This window comes from Populus nigra, chromosome 7, assembly GCF_951802175.1.
Source record: "Populus nigra chromosome 7, ddPopNigr1.1, whole genome shotgun sequence".
Lineage (NCBI taxonomy): Eukaryota > Viridiplantae > Streptophyta > Magnoliopsida > Malpighiales > Salicaceae > Populus > Populus nigra.
This window is the reverse complement of record NC_084858.1, coordinates 13,947,831-13,963,531: the sequence shown is the minus strand read 5'-3', so window position 1 is coordinate 13,963,531 and position 15,701 is coordinate 13,947,831. Positions and strand designations below refer to the sequence as shown.

Genomic DNA, 15,701 nt, shown 5'->3' with positions numbered 1-15,701 from the left:
AGGATCTTTAATGTATAGTAACATAGTTTTCAAGTGTGGCAAGGAGTCCTTAATGTTTTAAAATTCTTTTCTTTCAAAGATTTCTTATTTATCCTAGCTACACAAGAAACTAGGGGACTGGTGGTATTTAATGACACATTACTTTGTTTTCTTGGGCTATGTAAGCTTGTTTGATGAAGAACTATATTTATTATTTGAGTTTGTGTTATTTTCATTATTAAAGACTTGTTTTAGTTTCAATTTGGACTTTTACTTTAACTTTGAGTTCTTGGTAGCCTATTAGTTATTGTTTAAAGGTTTATCCAGTTTTTTGAAATTTAGTTTTTGCTGGGCTTTATTTTGGGCTGTAGGTCTATGATCTATTAGGCTTATTTACGAGGAATGTATATTATTTTCTTTGCCATAAAATCTAGTAGCCATGATATTTTGAATAAACTTGGGTTTTTCATGATGCAATATTTTTCTCTTTGTTAGGACAAAAAACAAGTTTGATTTATCAACGTATAATTGAGCTTGTGACATCTTCACATACTTCGGGTTTTTTATGCTCTATAATCAACAGGTCCAAGTTCAATTTCCAATACTTTTGGTTCTTAGGTACATAGTTATCTCTAGGTCGAGGTTTTTCTATCAATCTTAAAAATGTAGATGGGGCATTAGTTAGCCCAAAAGGCATCATAAGGAATTCATAGTGTCCATTATTAGTTCTGAATAATGTTTTAAAAATATAAGACTCTACCATCTAAATAATAGGAAGTTAACTTAAATTTCACAGAATAATGGATCTCTTACATATCAAAGTATTAGTTATATTTATACAACTATTTGTGTACATCCTCACCATTAAAACAAGATAAATTTCTTTTTGGCTTGTGTGACTTGTAGTGTTGGTGTCCTTTATCACAAGACTTACAAGTTTTAACTGCAAAATCTTCATTGTGTAGATTCAACCTTTCCCTAATGGAACTAGACTCAACAATATTTTGTTGTAGGATCAATGTATGTTGGTAGGAAAGACCACTAATGAGACCCATCAACTCACCTAGCCTAGCTTCTTTATTAAATTTGGTATTCTCTAGTTTTTTTTATTATAGAAATCTAGTATCTTCACCATATGCTTATACTTCTGTAACAGATTCAAGAGAATCATCTAATCTTTTAAGGTCTTAGGATTGAGTTTTAAGGGCCATTTCACCAATCCAAAAATGAGGAGCTTTGATATCACTTGCAGTGATCTGGATTTCGATAGAACCTACTTGGAAAGTATACAAAAGTTTTATTTGAGAAGAAGAATAATTAGTAAATTTGCTACACAATGGCAACGAGTTTGCAAGCAAGAAAAAAGAAGAATGGAGAAAGAGTGTCTTAATTCATTATAATTCCCATAATATTCGTTTTGCAAAATTCTATTATGAAAGTCATTTTTCCTGTTTACCACTTATTAACAAATGATCTAATAACACTTTGCAAACACTGATCAGTAACCAAATAAATAAAGAATGCAGAAAACATAAATGCACAAGGTATTTGGTTACGAAAGGAAAACCTTTTGAATAACTCAAAAGATTAAAAAAAAAAAACCCCTCTAAGACAGCCAAACTAAGGATAGAATATTTTTTTTTACTAATTTAAACTATTACAACAAAAGTATCTTTGAACACAACCTTTTGTGTCTACACTACCTTACTTGATGAAATAGTGAACCATGTTATCTCTCCTACCGTAGTAGTTTGTCATTACATCTGACGATCTTCAAATAGTTATCATCCTAATTGGAATCTCCAGTTGTTAACATTTCACACAAGAATTCCCTCTAGGAGTCTGTAGGCTCTCCAACTTTTCAAAGACTAATTCTCCTCGAGAATTTCCTACACACTCCTCGTGTGTCAAGAGTATGTGATGCAAAACTCTGTGTAAACTCCTTGGCTGGTTGACACACTTGCTTTAATGTAATTGATGTTTTTATATTCTGAAACTCTCATTTGAAGCACACGACGCACACCTTTCTTTAGATTTGACCTTTCTTATATACATGTCTTATATAATAAGGATAAGGATAATCTTTAAATTTTCTAATTTGTCATTTTGGTAACAAAATGCTAACATATTTTACATAACCGTTGATAAAGTTATTCATAACTTTTTCTATTTTATCTGAATTTATCTCTTAAATAATATAAATTAATTAAATGATTACATAAAATATAATGTTAACTAATATCGATAAACTACTATCTTAACCAAGTTATTTTTTTATCAATCATGAAAAGATCTTCACTAAAGCATTTACATATTACATATCATGAGTTGTTCTTCGAGATGACAATACTATCCTTTATTCTAGGCAAATACGCGGCACTGACAGTAACTAACGAGAACACTAACACAACTAACTCTTGGAACCAAAATGTTGTGGTGGATACTGCTTAATGAAATGTTGTGTTTCAACCATCTGTTGAAAGAATGACAACAGTCATTCTTCTTGAATTAATCGAAACCTAGCCCCCTTTCTCTTGCATTTTCTTTTTCTCAGCAATACACGTACGTTTTCTTGATTTAAACTTGGGCACAAGCATTTTAAAAAAATATTATATATATTGATGTTCAAGTTGGTCCGAGGATAGCCCTTTTTTTTTGGGAAAAAGGAAAGAAAAAAGAAAGTAGAGAAAGGAATGGTGCCACGTAACAATAGATTTGGCGGTTGAAACTTGGCTTTTCAGTTTTGGGATCATCAAACTGTAACCTCTCATTCTTATTCTCTCCAAAAAAAAAAAAACAAAACAGATATATACATTCTGCGTCGTCAAAGGAAGAAACAGAAGAAAAAGTCCTGTAATTTTTAGAGTTAGAAACAAACTAATAAAATCAATCGATCAGTACCCAATGACAGCAATAATATCATCACCAGCTGCAACAGCAACAACAAGAACAGCCATTTTCAACTATGATGTCCAATTTGGAAGGTTTTGTAATAACAAGAACAACAACAAAGGTTGCTGCTTTCTCTCTGTACATTCTTTTTCACCACCAAAATTGAGTCCTAAACAACCCCACAGAGTTAAGCTTGTGTTTGTAACCAAAGCTGCTGATTCAAGCCAGGCCTCTCCGTCTTCTACTACTACTGCTTCCAAAACTATTGTCACTGATGATGAGTTCTCTCTTGCTAAGGTATTAATCTTTTTGCTTCTTCTTCTTCTTTTTTGTCTGGTTTTAATTTGTGTGGAATTGATTTCCTTCATTAAATTCGTTGTAAAAATTGAAGTGAAATAGACCATTTCATGTTTGTGCCATTTTGTTTTTCTAAAGTTGAGGTTTTTACTGTTGTTTATGATAATATTTGCATAAGTAATTGGTTTTTGATTAACTAAAGAACATATTGGCGTCAAGGGATTGGGTTTAGGTGTTATGGATTTGAAGTTGTTGTTTTTTAGTAATTTGTTGCTGTTGTTTGCCAATTTTATCAATTTAAAGTAATGGGGTTACCAAAACTAGAAACTTGTTTCTATGAAAATTGTATAAGAAAATAAGATGCTGATAAATGATGGTTTTTAGGCATTATGTTGGGATTTTTAGAGTAAATTTTGCAATTGTGGTATTCGGCATTGGAAGGCAACTTCCAGAGAATAAACTTAACTATCATTACTTTGGATTGTAAATGAGATTTGTGAAGAGATAAGGAGGCTTTGTAGAATGTTTGCTCCTTCAGGCCTAGAAATTACAAATACTGTCTGATAGGCACGAACAGTTTTCTTACCTTTATGGGGTTTAAGTCCAAGGTGATATGAGTATTATCATTTGCAATTGCGAAAAGAGTATTTGTTAAGTGCTTGTTGACTAATTCTTATTCCAACTGTTGTATTTTGTTGTTCATTACACTATAAGCGCTGGTTGGGCTACACTCATTTGTTGTAATTGTCAAGTACGTAAACTGTAGTTTTGTTAATAGGTGATCAGAGGTGTTTTGTAATGCCATATTTTAAGGATAAGCACTGGTAAGCTTTTGGGTTAGATTCGTAGATGCTAACACTCTGACTTCTTTTGTCACTTGTGTTGTTCTCTGTTGATCAGAGCAGTGATTGTCTTCCATAGTTCAAGGTTAATGGGATGCAGAGTTTGTTTTTGGGGGAGCCATTTATTGTGCATTATAGTTTTGTTGGAAAACTCCCAGTGATAACTAATAGCCAAACATTCCCCTCATCTTCTTTAGTCTAATCACTTATCTGAATATGCTTTGGCTAAGACTTGACGCATGCCTGCTTGCTGCATAAGTTTTAGCAAACCTGGTGTCCTCATCTATATGTTCTGATTAATGAAATTATAGTGTTTTCTATTGTTTGCAGGTCTCATTTGGTGTTATTGGACTGGGTTTTGGGATTTCGCTCCTGTCGTGAGTTATTTTCCCTTTGATTGTACCTAAGTAATCTAAAGTGACTGCTTGTCATGATTTGTGCTTGATTTACAGGTATGGTTTTGGGGCTTACTTTAACATCCTTCCAGGATCTGAATGGTCGGCGATAATGCTAACTTATGGCTTCCCTCTTGCAATAATTGGTATGGCTCTCAAGGTAAAAGTTTTCTTTTCCTCATGACTGGGATTTTATGACACTCATGTCATAGACTATTTATTCTGTATTTTTAATTTTCTTATTGGAGATCATTTGGAGATTAAGGTAGCAAGTACAAAAAATAATGTAGACCTCTTGAAACATATTTGTTATTCGTGTTTGTTTTGCATAACCTGTTTCCTTAAGTTGATATCTGCCCATGTGTGTCTGGTTACAGATGGTTCCTTAGATTTGCTTTCAAAGGAAGGCTTTAAAAACCATAATGGAGCGCTTAAATTAAAGGACATATACGGTTTATTTAAGTGGTATCCTTTTACTGCTGTGCAGTATGCAGAACTGAAGCCAGTGCCATGCTTGACTTATTCCGATGCTGAGATGTTAAGAGAAAAATGTGCCACTCCAATCCTTAAACAGGTATTTTCAGCATCTGGACACAGAATGTCGGAAATTAATTTCAATTAGCTCTTTTTCTTATTTATTCTAAGATTTCTTCTAATTAAACTCCTAACTCTAGGGACTTAGCTTAGGAAATCTGATAATATGATTGGACATCTCATCCAGACTTAGTCTTCTCATACTAGGGTGAATATTAGCTTTCTTCAACAAATCTTTCTTAGCCGGTTAGTTTCCATCATGGTATTATTTTGAGTCATATGTTTGACTTTATTCACAATCCCAATTCCATTTGACCTGGTGTGTGGTTAAGGTAAACAGGGACAATTTTTGCTTAACGCTGGATCAATTTCGAAGTCCTAAATTAAGAGCTTCATTACTCCTTCCTTGCCAATATTTTAGCATCTCTAAAATTCAGGATTAATGTGCATCAGTATATTATGCTCTAGAGAGTTAAAGATTTAACATGGCATCCCCTTCAGACTTGTAATATATTGTTGGATAATATAATATTCATTGTGAAGTTTCTTCCTGTAATAACGTTGTGCTATGTAGTTGTTTTATGCAATGATACAAAACCTTGTAGCATTTTGCTTTGCTCTTCCATAAAATAGTCTGTTCTTGTGCTGACTGCAGACACATTTACCAGATGTAGTCTATACTATGATAATGCTTGCACAACTATGAAGCATAGTATACTCTTTCACATTTTGAATATAGGGTGACATCTGGAATTATGTTTTTTTGTTTCTCTTTAATCAGGTCAGGAATGATGTTATAAGATATCGGTATGGAGACGAGCAGCATTTGGACGAGGCATTAAAACGAATTTTCCAGTATGGTCTGGTATGCTACAAATGACTATAATTTAATATTACCTGGTGCATGTTTTCTGGATTATCTTTTTGATCAATGAAACTGGATTAATTTTGTTTTAAAGCTCCTGCTTACATACTTTCTCATGCTTCCATGTTCTGCAGTGTATATTCAAGGCAATAAGGCATCTTAGGTTCTACTGCTCACACTTCTTTTTTAATTCTGCTTGTGTACAAAATTTTAGAAAAAAGAAATGTTTATCTTATGTATGATAATATGCGCATTTGAAAGATCTCTTCCTGGTTTCTGCGATATGAATATTCCTAAAACCTCATCTTAGGGAAGAGAATTTCCTTTCTTATACTGTGAACTGGGGACTAGAACCAATGATTACCGGATTTTTTCTTTTGTTTTTTTCTTTATTATTTTTTGGGATCAGTCATTACAAACCAGGCATTTGTTTCAGAAGGCCATGTGGTGTGTGAACTTTGACATTGGCTGTGATACATTAGCTCCGGACAGTTTCTGGTCACTTGACAAAGTATTGCTTGAATTTGTTTGGTTGATGTACCCTTTTATATAGTCTAGATGATTGATGACAAGGTGAAACCAAATTCTTCTCGAAGAATTGAAAAGGAACTTCTCTTACATCTGAGAATATGAATTCTGATATATGATCTGGCATTTTGTGTATTTGGTGCATTTATTTAAAAAGGAGATAATATATATTATTCATGTTCTTGTAACTTCATCATCATGTGCTTTGCCTTGAATTTCAGGGTGGAGGAATTCCAAGGCGGAATGCACCTATTCTGCAGATGATCCGTGAAGAAGTATGTTCCTTCAGTAAATATTAAACTCTAAAAACAAAACATACTGATTGTTGTATCCTACAAGAACTTTCTGATGGACACTGTCATTAGCTGCAACTTCTTGGGTCATATAATTGGAATGCAACTTATGTGATGGTTCACCAGATGCTTTTGATTGGTCATCTACAAGCATAATTTATTAGTCAAGAGATGTTGAATTGCTTAGAACCCTGAAATTTTGATGTCTGTTTCACTATGCTGCTAGGTTTTTTCTGATAGGTGGACGCATGACTTCTTTTTTTAAAATAAAAATAGCCCTTTTGTTTTCTTTCTCTCTGACTGACTCTGTAACTAAAATGATTTTGGAGAACTATACCTTGAAACCAGTTGAACCAATCCTTGCCTCCTAAATACTGTTCAGATATGTGAATGAGACTCTTTGTTGACTCGTATCATATCATTTTGATCGTATCATACCTTGTTGCAGATCACAGAGGATGGTAAATACTGTCTAGTCCTGGTCTTCGAGTCAAAGGCTTTGCAGTTGTCAGACTTTGAAAAAAGACAGGTAAAAATTTCACGAGGTTCACTAGAAGTTAAGCATTTTAGTGTTTGCTAAAATTTATATAAAAAATAATTATTATAAAGCTTGTGTAAGAGTTCTTGGTTGTCTTGAATTCCACCTTGCAATTGCATTTATATCATTAATTTCAGAAGAGATTAAAGAATAATGGCATGCTGATTCTTTAATCTCAAATAATGTTTTCAGGGAAAATTCACTTCATTCTTTGGACCAGATATCACAGCTGAAATTGGTAAGAGCTACATTTAATGCTTTGGTGTAAACATATGCTTTTGGAAAGCTTTCAAAGGCAAGGAACAGCTTGGAATTCTTTATGTAGTGAATTGCGGATTCATGCTAATCAATAATGATTTGCAGGGAAAGGAGAAAACAATCTATACGAAGTTCGACTTATTTCCAACTTAAACGCCAACGCATCACCTTCATGAAGTGCTTCGTGGTATCATCTCGCTCTGCTATCTGCTTGGTCTTTTCTTCATATACATATACTCCCTTGTGAAAATTTTGTGTAATGATGTTTAGATTTAGTTTGTCGCTATTTTTTTTCTTTTTCTCTTTTTTTTTTGTAAACCATAACATCTTGGAGAAACATATACATGCTACATATAATCTCAAATGAAAGCCAGAAGAAATTCGTTTTACACAAATCTGTTCTGTAAGCAATGTGCAAACCTAACAGGGTTTTCACCATAAGGTACCCCCCTACATTCAGTGCAAAGAGATTGCGAAATTCTAGATGCCTAGCCGCATTGCTCCCTCGTCACCTAAAATTCTTTTTATGATCCTCTTGGCAGCCACCTCTACCGATGTATTGTTAGTTATGGTTTCATCTACTTGAAGTGAACATAAGAGTTCTTTAGTGTACCTCTTGCTTGCTAACCCTTTTTCTTTCTGCAAAAAAGCAGAAATAAATGCAATTCATGCAGAGTGTACTGAAGCTTTTGCGCAAGTGTTTTCAGAAAGAGTCGAATGAGTTGCAATGTAATTTCCCATTTTCTTAGCATAATACATTTCCATGCATAATGGTTCCAATGACTTGCATGACAATTTTTCTGAAGAAAATCAAGTTGCATTGAGCAAACAAGATTATATATGTATATATAGTAGTTTGCGCAATGATTATGAATTGGCCTGATGCATATTCTAGCAATTAAGTCATTTTTAAAGCAATATTAAACTACTAAGAAAGAACAAAGCTGCTGTGACATAAACAAATCACCGCAAGACTTCCACTAGTTTAGAGAATCTCAGACACAAATTTAGGACGATAGAGAGTGTTAGAACTCTCTTTTCTTGTGTTAAAGGATTTGTTCATTGATTTTAACTATGTAGGTTGTTAAACACTTGAGTTTTATACATGGAACATGTTTGGTTGAAGAAACCGAGACGGGTACATTTTAGAGTGAATCTTATATTTTTAAAATAGAAAATATTGAAAAACATTACTCTTTTTATCTTTATTGTATACGTCTTTTATGTTTCATGTTTAAAAAAAAAAAAAAAAGGTATTCTTAAAAATATCCCATCAGAGGACTTTTTGAGTTGTATATGGTGGTGTATAGCTGCATAATTGTAATAAAAACAAGAGCAGACATGAAATGAATGACATCTCATTTTCATTTTTTCTCGATGTTTCTTCATCAATCATATATCTATTCATCTTCAAACAGGTGAAGGGTAAAATTCTTCCCATGAATTATTAATTGGTGAGTTCTATGTGTGTGGAGGAGAAAGAAGAATCTTTCCATTCTAAAGCCGTAAACAAAGGAGTGCACGTGAACCCAAAAGCTGTCAGCCATTTTCAGAGACAAGGAACAAAACATCACATCACTAACTACAACAAAAGACTCATGGAAAAAAACACAAACAACGTAGGACACTGTCGTTCATCTCTGTCCATTCATGGTTGCCGTCAATTAATCCCACCTCCCACGTACAAAATCTCTTCAAAGAGAGAATCTTGAAACCCCTTCAATCCAATATACTATTTTACCATCTCTAGCTCTCCTTTTTAGCGCCCTTCAAGTTTAAAAAGAAAATATTCTTCTTTCTTGGTTTGCTCTTCTCCCTGTGCCTTTTTCTCATCCATGACAAGCATCCACCTTGCTTGCCGATGCTGCACCTCCACACTTGCTCATCGTTTTTTTCCTGCTTTTCCTCTTTGTTACTCTCTCTTTTCGTCGTTTCTCCTTCCCCTCTTGTTCCTCTCACCTGGACCTGCATCTTCCCAAGCATTCATCATATTATGCACCATTGTGTCATCATCTATATGGTAGCCTTTCCTTTTTCCATTATGATTTTCTATCTGGTTTTGCCAAATTTGGAAATATTAAGCTACTTCATCAAAAAATTTATTTCTAAAAGTAACAAGAATCTAGTACTTCAGCCTACTTGAGTGTTTTGACTCGTCAATAATGCTATAGAATAATACACAGTGTTGCGGGCTAGCAGCCAGGATCAAAACAAGGATAGTAATGTAGCCCAAGTATAATAATGGGTTAAAATAAGAAGACTTCTCCATAATTATTGTCCTATAAGGATAACAAATGTGATTATCCTGGAGAGATCTAATGCTCTGAGATTTGATTAAACTCTAACTGAGACTAGGCAAAAAAAAAAGTTATACTCCAGTCTTGACTCACCAAGTCTGAGCTCAACTCTTGCCTATTGTATAACCTAGCCCCCCCTCCCCTTCCCCTCCCCCACCCCACCTCACTTCAGGTGTAATAACAAAGCTTAATGTCTCAGCAACCCTCTACCATGGCTGAATACTTAGCATCTCCCCTCTAACTCTAACAACTAGCCACTAATGTGTATAGACTTATCAAAATTAACATGACATTTACCATGGAATAAGACTACATGGCTATGAGCACCTGAAGAGAATTGCTGTATGAGTCATTATTTTACCAATACCATTCAATTCAGTGTATCACACCACAATACCTAATTGCAAAGACTAAAGAGGTGTCAGTGTCACATTATCCAAACTTGCTTGTACAAGTTTACTACAACAGTGTAATGTCAAGATCCAATAGTGACGTGTCTTCATTGTAAATGATAATAGCAATCATGTAGAATTTTTGTATCCCATGATACCACTATTTTGTGATCCAGCCCTGAAACACAGGCTATTATGTCCAAAAAGAAGGAAAAGAGGCAGTGAAATGCTACTTTCATTGAGAATCCCAAAGAATCAAAAGTAAAGAAACAAAAAAAGAAAAAGGAATTGAAAGCATCTTCAGTGGCACCATATACAACAAAGAGAAGAGGAGCGCTAAAGAACACAGGAGGAATTCATGCAAGTGTGATTAGAGAACAAAAGGAGGGAGAAAAGGTAGTGTAGATAATCTCCTTTGAGAATTGCTTTGCACTTGTATTGAACATCCAAAAGAGGCTCTAATTTGCAATCTCTTTTTACCTCGTGAAGTAAATAAATGGAAAAACAAGAAAGCAGGAAAAGAGCTTTTCCTGCCAGAAAAATGTTTCTGAAAATCATAGATGAAACAACTAATGTTAAAATTCTGAAGATCAAAATTTATAGCCAGAGTTATATAAAAAAAAAGATCATGATTCTGGAAGGGGAAATAGCAGCTAAAAAAAAAAGCAACAGTCAAAACTTATGTTCAGAAATGCGAAGGAGACAAAACTGTTCAGCAAGAAAAACTTGCCTGTTCTTCAGCTTTCAACCTTGAAATAGTGAATATAAATGAGTATCGTGAGCTGAAATTACTTGAAAAACATACCTGTTCTTCAGCTTTCAACTTTGAATTACAATTAGGCGAATCTCCACCTTGTATTTCACATCTCTTTCTCTCTGTAATCGAAGGCGTTGAAGCTGGACTAGGACTGCTTGATGAAGAACTAAGGTCAGGAGGAGTACTTTGAGTCCCAACATCTCTAGTACTCAACAAGCCCTCCATTGTATTTTCTACAAACAAAAAATTCTGAACCAACTCAAAAACAACCTTTTTTCTTCAATATCTTTAGAAAAAAACAGTAGCAAGTATTCAAATTATAACCTTTAATTGGAAAATGATTAACAATATCATCATGTGTAGCAATAGTAGTAGTCTTTGTATGGATTTGCCGCGAATGATTAGAGTAAACAAGAGGTGCAGACATTGTAATTCTGTTTGTTAAGTTCCATAACGATCTTCCACTTAGTGTTTTAGCTGATAAACACTCCATTGGAACCTCTCCTGAAAGTGGATTACATATATACTTCTCTGCTTCGTTCCATTTGGGATTTAAAGCAAATCCACCTGGTAACAAGCATTCCCATTTGTTATAATACCCTGACCTTGCCTGCAATGCTGCATAAAAAGCGAACAAAAAACAATAATCAAAATCACTAATCGTGACGCATAATGCAAATAATTACTCCCACAAAAAGCTTAGTGACTATTTGGATTGTCACTGCATACTAATTACCTTTAAGAGCAGTGGTGAATGAGTATGTTGAAGGGTCAATCTCTTCTGAAAATATTAAGATAGGATGGATTAGTCAATTGATAGCACTAATTAATAAAAAAGAAAAGCAAGTCTTGGTTGGAAAAAAAGGGGGGATAAGAGTACTAGCAACCTCTTAAGGAGTAGCCAGGAGATGAGGCAGTGCTGGAAATGGTAATGTTTGATCTAAAAGACCTCGCATCTTCTCTAAAACTTCTGATATATGATCCTGAAAACCTTCTTAATCTCGTGTTTTCACGGCTGGTTTGAGCCTTGAATGCCCACTCTCTTAAATTGAACTCAGTTTCGTCTCCTCGTTGAGAAATAGTGTAGGGAGATTGCTCTAACGTGGAAGCCATGAATGAGTCTTGAATTTACATTACACAAGTTGAAATATGCAAAGGCTAGCTGTACTTAGTTATAAAGTCTTTAGCTAGCTGTACATGTGTTCTTGGCTTCTCAACTTGGTGCAGGTTTTTTTAGCGCAAGAATCTTGTAAGAAATTTGCCTGTGCCACGTCAGCGGATGAGCCAAGCAACAACTTACCATTTCCAGCACCAGTCTGGAATTCAAAAAAAAAAAAATTAAAGATAGCTCATTTGTTTTACATTAAATTGTTTAATTTAATTCCCAAATTAAAAAATAGCATTGAAATTTTTATTTTATTTTTTTTCTGTCATAGTCTTGAGTCCTGATTATCTCATATTTGTTAAATCTTAAGACTTTTGAATGATTCATGTAATTCTATGTTATTATAATTTATCATAAGAAAAAAAAAACACTTTTGAAAATATGACTCCAATAATTTAATAAATAATTATCACCAACCCATAAGTTTGTATTTATATTATTTTTCATGCTAATAACTTTTTATTATTTTTCTATAATGATTGGCTGAGGGTCGTTATTGTATTTCCAGAAACAATAGGTTGACAATCAGTTGCTACAGTACAAAAGAAACTAAAAGGAATTCAAATTTGTTACTGTTTCACTATAGATTGAAACAGTAAAATTAAATATAATTTTACCTCTATAAACATAAAACAATTACTAATTGAGTGCAAGGGTATAATAGTCTTTTTGATGTTACTTGCATAGGAAAATGACTCGTATGTTCTTGGAGATAAAAAAAAACACTTACATACAACACTTACGACAGGTGAACTTTTAATTTTTTTTCATTTTAGTTGTACAATAAAATAATTATAATAATTATAATGCCTTGAATTAGAATTGTTTTCGTCTTGGATTAAGGGGTGTTTTTTTTATTATTATTATTATTTTATTATTATTATTATATTATCAAATTAATCATCTTCTTAACCCGAAATGAAATGGTTAGGAGAGAAAAGGTTATTTTTTTAAGGTATTTCAAAAAACAGATCTAGTGGAGATGAGATGGGGCCTGTAGCTCAGAGAATTAGAGCATGTGGCTACGAACCATGGTGTCGGGGGTTCGAATCCCTCCTCGCCCACAACCAGCCAAAAAAGAAAGGACCTCTCATTTTTTTTATTTTCATGAAAATATTATCATCTAAACTTTTTTTTCATGTTTAAAAAAATTAATTCAAATCACGTGTGTTATTACCACCAAGCAAGTATCTAGCATACAAAAAAATAACCCTATTATCCGTTGCAATTTTGGGTGCTGATTTTGATGCACTTGTTATAACTTATCTTTAACCTTTTTTATTTAAATAATTTTTTTATATTTATATGATTTCTTTGATTTTATAGTTTTTATTCCTTTTAATGAAAAAATTGAATGAAATAATAATAAAGTAAGAATTGAAAAAATCATAAGAGTAGAGAAAATTGATGTAAAAAAATTCAAAAAAAAAGTGAGTAAAAAAATTAAAATAAAATAAAATAAAATAAATGTGAGTTGGTTATCCTCGATTTATTTTTCATTACTCAATTAGCTTTATTGGATACCTTAACCATGCTCAAAGGATATTCCAAATACTTGAACTAAACATAAAAACTTCATTTTAGGTAACCAAGAACATAGCTAAAACATTTAATCTCATACACACAAAATAAAAGATAAGAAGGAATTTAAAATGTAATTTAACTAGTTAAATCTTAGATTTATTTTTTAATAGTCACGAGTTGGAGACTTCTTAGATTATTAGAGGCTTACGTGGTCATTAATTTCAGGATTCATTGGATTAATTGAAATACACGCAAATTAACCCGAATACTCATATTAATTAAAAATAAAAAACAAAAAAAAGATAAGAAGGAGCTATTTTACTTAAATGCTTCATATAGGATAAGGATAAAACAAGGTATAATTAAATCCAAGGTAGGTACACATTTGATGAAGCTTGAAAAGTACCTAGAATTAGAAATCAAAGAACATAAAAAGATTAAATTCTCGAAAATGGTCAAAAATAAATTGTACTTTATTTTTGAAATATTTTTCTATCAATTTCTTAATTAAGAAAAATAATTATAATAACGGAGACAGGTTTCCAATCCATCCAAACCCGAAAGGGAAAGGAATCCTAGACAAAAAGGATAAATTAAAGGCTGCAAGTCCAACAAATAAACAAGAAAATAATAAAGCTTATAAAAATAGCATTTTTTTTAAGTTTAATTTGAAGGTGTATAGAAATCTAGGTCTATTAAATCTTTTTTAAAAAATTAAACTTGATTCAATAATTAAATAAAAAATTTAGCCAAATAATAGCATTTTTGAACTTAAGATATATATCTTGTACAAAAATATATATGTTAAGCTTTTCATTATGTAAAAATATAATAGATTTTTATATAGTTGTTTATATATATATAACAAGATCGAAAAGGACAAGGGATCATATTAAAAAAAAAAATCTTTAATTTCTCTCTCCGCACCGCCTTGATGGAATTAAGCGTTATTGCACCTCCACCCATCGTAGTTGAACATCCATCACCAACCTCTCTTTAACCTTCCCTAGCCACGAAGGGCTGGTTTCTCATCGAAAAATTGTTAGAAAAACTTGACTCGATGCATGCCTTTTCTCACTGGATTTTTCAACATTGGCGTTAGCTCCCCCTCCTCTTCTCACCCATGATTACGCTAGCTCATTCTCTAGCCACCAGTGACCTGCAGCAGCCTTAAAGTCCCCTATAACAGTGTTTTAGCTCGCTAAGGGAGAAGAGTTAATCTCAAAGATCCTAAGCCTAGATCTCCCTCATCAGTTGATCATGTAATGCTTGGCCTTTAGAAGTGGGTTATTGAGATCATGAGCTACATGATTTGCTAGACACGCATCGAAGGAGTCATCGGAGCAGTCGCGCGCTGGTGGTAAGTAAAGTGGCAGTGTGTGGTAGCCACATGCCAAGTGGGTTATTGATGGGATCTGGTGTTATTGCACCTCCACCCACCATGGTTGAACATCACTTATAACCTCTCCCTCACTTTCCCTAAACATAGCGGGCTCATTTCTCGTCAAAAAATTATCATCGACTCAAGGCTTTCTCTCGTTGGAATCTTCGACACTGGTGATAACTCCTCCTCTTCTCACCCACAAGAATGCCATCCAATTCTCTATCCAGAAGTTGAACTACAACAGGCTTATAGCCAATCACGGTAGCATTTTGGCTCCTTAAGGTATAAGAATCAGGAAGGCACTGGCCAGTTCTTGAATTTTAAACTACTTAAAGCTTACATAATTATTAATTTTAAAATTTATAAGATTAGTTGATATAAATATTAACTAACCAAATATCCACATTAATAAAAAAAAAAAATTGTAGCGCGTTGTAGCCATGTGCCAAGGATATTCTTGATATTTCTCAAGCTTTCCTGAGTATTTTCTTCTTTTGCTTGACTTACATATTTGAAGCATTTAATTTATGAACATTTGCATGATATTTAGGAATATTTATAGTATTGGACTCGCCGGGGGATATGAGGTTGGTGGTTAATTATTCTGTGAAAGAATTGAGAGGAAGGCTTTAAAATTTGTTAGGTTGGTTTTAATCCAAGTATGGATTTGTATTTGTTAATATGTTATTGTTGTCATGCTTAATATGTTGATTATTTGTTTACATGATTTTTGTTGAGGGTTTCTTAAAATGATTTCTCAA

General features: G+C 33.3%; 2 protein-coding genes across 4 annotated transcripts; one reads left to right on the top strand and one right to left on the bottom strand.

The window, feature by feature from the left end:
* Nucleotides 1-2,748: 2,748 nt before the first annotated feature.
* On the top strand, nt 2,749-7,816 carry LOC133699591 (uncharacterized). The gene is made up of 9 exons (XM_062122890.1): nt 2,749-3,168; nt 4,341-4,387; nt 4,463-4,565; nt 4,893-4,979; nt 5,721-5,804; nt 6,554-6,607; nt 7,074-7,154; nt 7,356-7,401; nt 7,527-7,816. The coding sequence occupies exons 1-9, from the start codon at nt 2,884-2,886 to the stop codon at nt 7,595-7,597; spliced, it is 858 nt and encodes a 285-aa protein (XP_061978874.1). The 5' UTR covers nt 2,749-2,883; the 3' UTR covers nt 7,598-7,816.
* A 1,129-nt stretch (nt 7,817-8,945) lies between these two features.
* Nucleotides 8,946-12,089, bottom strand: LOC133699590 (uncharacterized). Of its 3 annotated transcripts, none has more exons than XM_062122888.1 (5): nt 11,755-12,089; nt 11,604-11,645; nt 11,192-11,485; nt 10,916-11,100; nt 8,946-9,392 (listed from the first exon to the last, which is right to left on the bottom strand). In XM_062122888.1, the coding sequence occupies exons 1-5, from the start codon at nt 11,978-11,980 to the stop codon at nt 9,168-9,170; spliced, it is 972 nt and encodes a 323-aa protein (XP_061978872.1). In that variant the 5' UTR covers nt 11,981-12,089; the 3' UTR covers nt 8,946-9,167. The 3 variants fall into 3 exon arrangements, with proteins under 3 accessions (XP_061978872.1, XP_061978871.1, XP_061978873.1); XM_062122887.1 differs by having other exon boundaries at nt 11,604-11,648; nt 11,755-12,088; XM_062122889.1 differs by having other exon boundaries at nt 8,946-9,386; nt 11,604-11,648; nt 11,755-12,087.
* Nucleotides 12,090-15,701: the final 3,612 nt, after the last annotated feature.

What these genes read in the sequence shown, in the direction of transcription:
- LOC133699591 (XM_062122890.1), top strand. Translation starts at nt 2,884, where the DNA reads ATGACAGCAATAATATCATCACCAGCTGCAACAGCAACAACAAGAACA. An exon ending in ATGAGTTCTCTCTTGCTAAG is followed by an intron (nt 3,169 to 4,340) that starts GTATTAATCTTT and finishes TATTGTTTGCAG; the next exon opens with GTCTCATTTGGTGTTATTGG. An exon ending in CCACTCCAATCCTTAAACAG is followed by an intron (nt 4,980 to 5,720) that starts GTATTTTCAGCA and finishes CTCTTTAATCAG; the next exon opens with GTCAGGAATGATGTTATAAG.
- LOC133699590 (XM_062122887.1), bottom strand. Translation starts at nt 11,980, where the DNA reads ATGGCTTCCACGTTAGAGCAATCTCCCTACACTATTTCTCAACGAGGA. An exon ending in TCCTGGCTACTCCTTAAGAG is followed by an intron (nt 11,649 to 11,754) that starts GTTGCTAGTACT and finishes TAATATTTTCAG; the next exon opens with AAGAGATTGACCCTTCAACA. An exon ending in AGTTGAAAGCTGAAGAACAG is followed by an intron (nt 9,393 to 10,915) that starts GTATGTTTTTCA and finishes ATGCTTGGGAAG; the next exon opens with ATGCAGGTCCAGGTGAGAGG.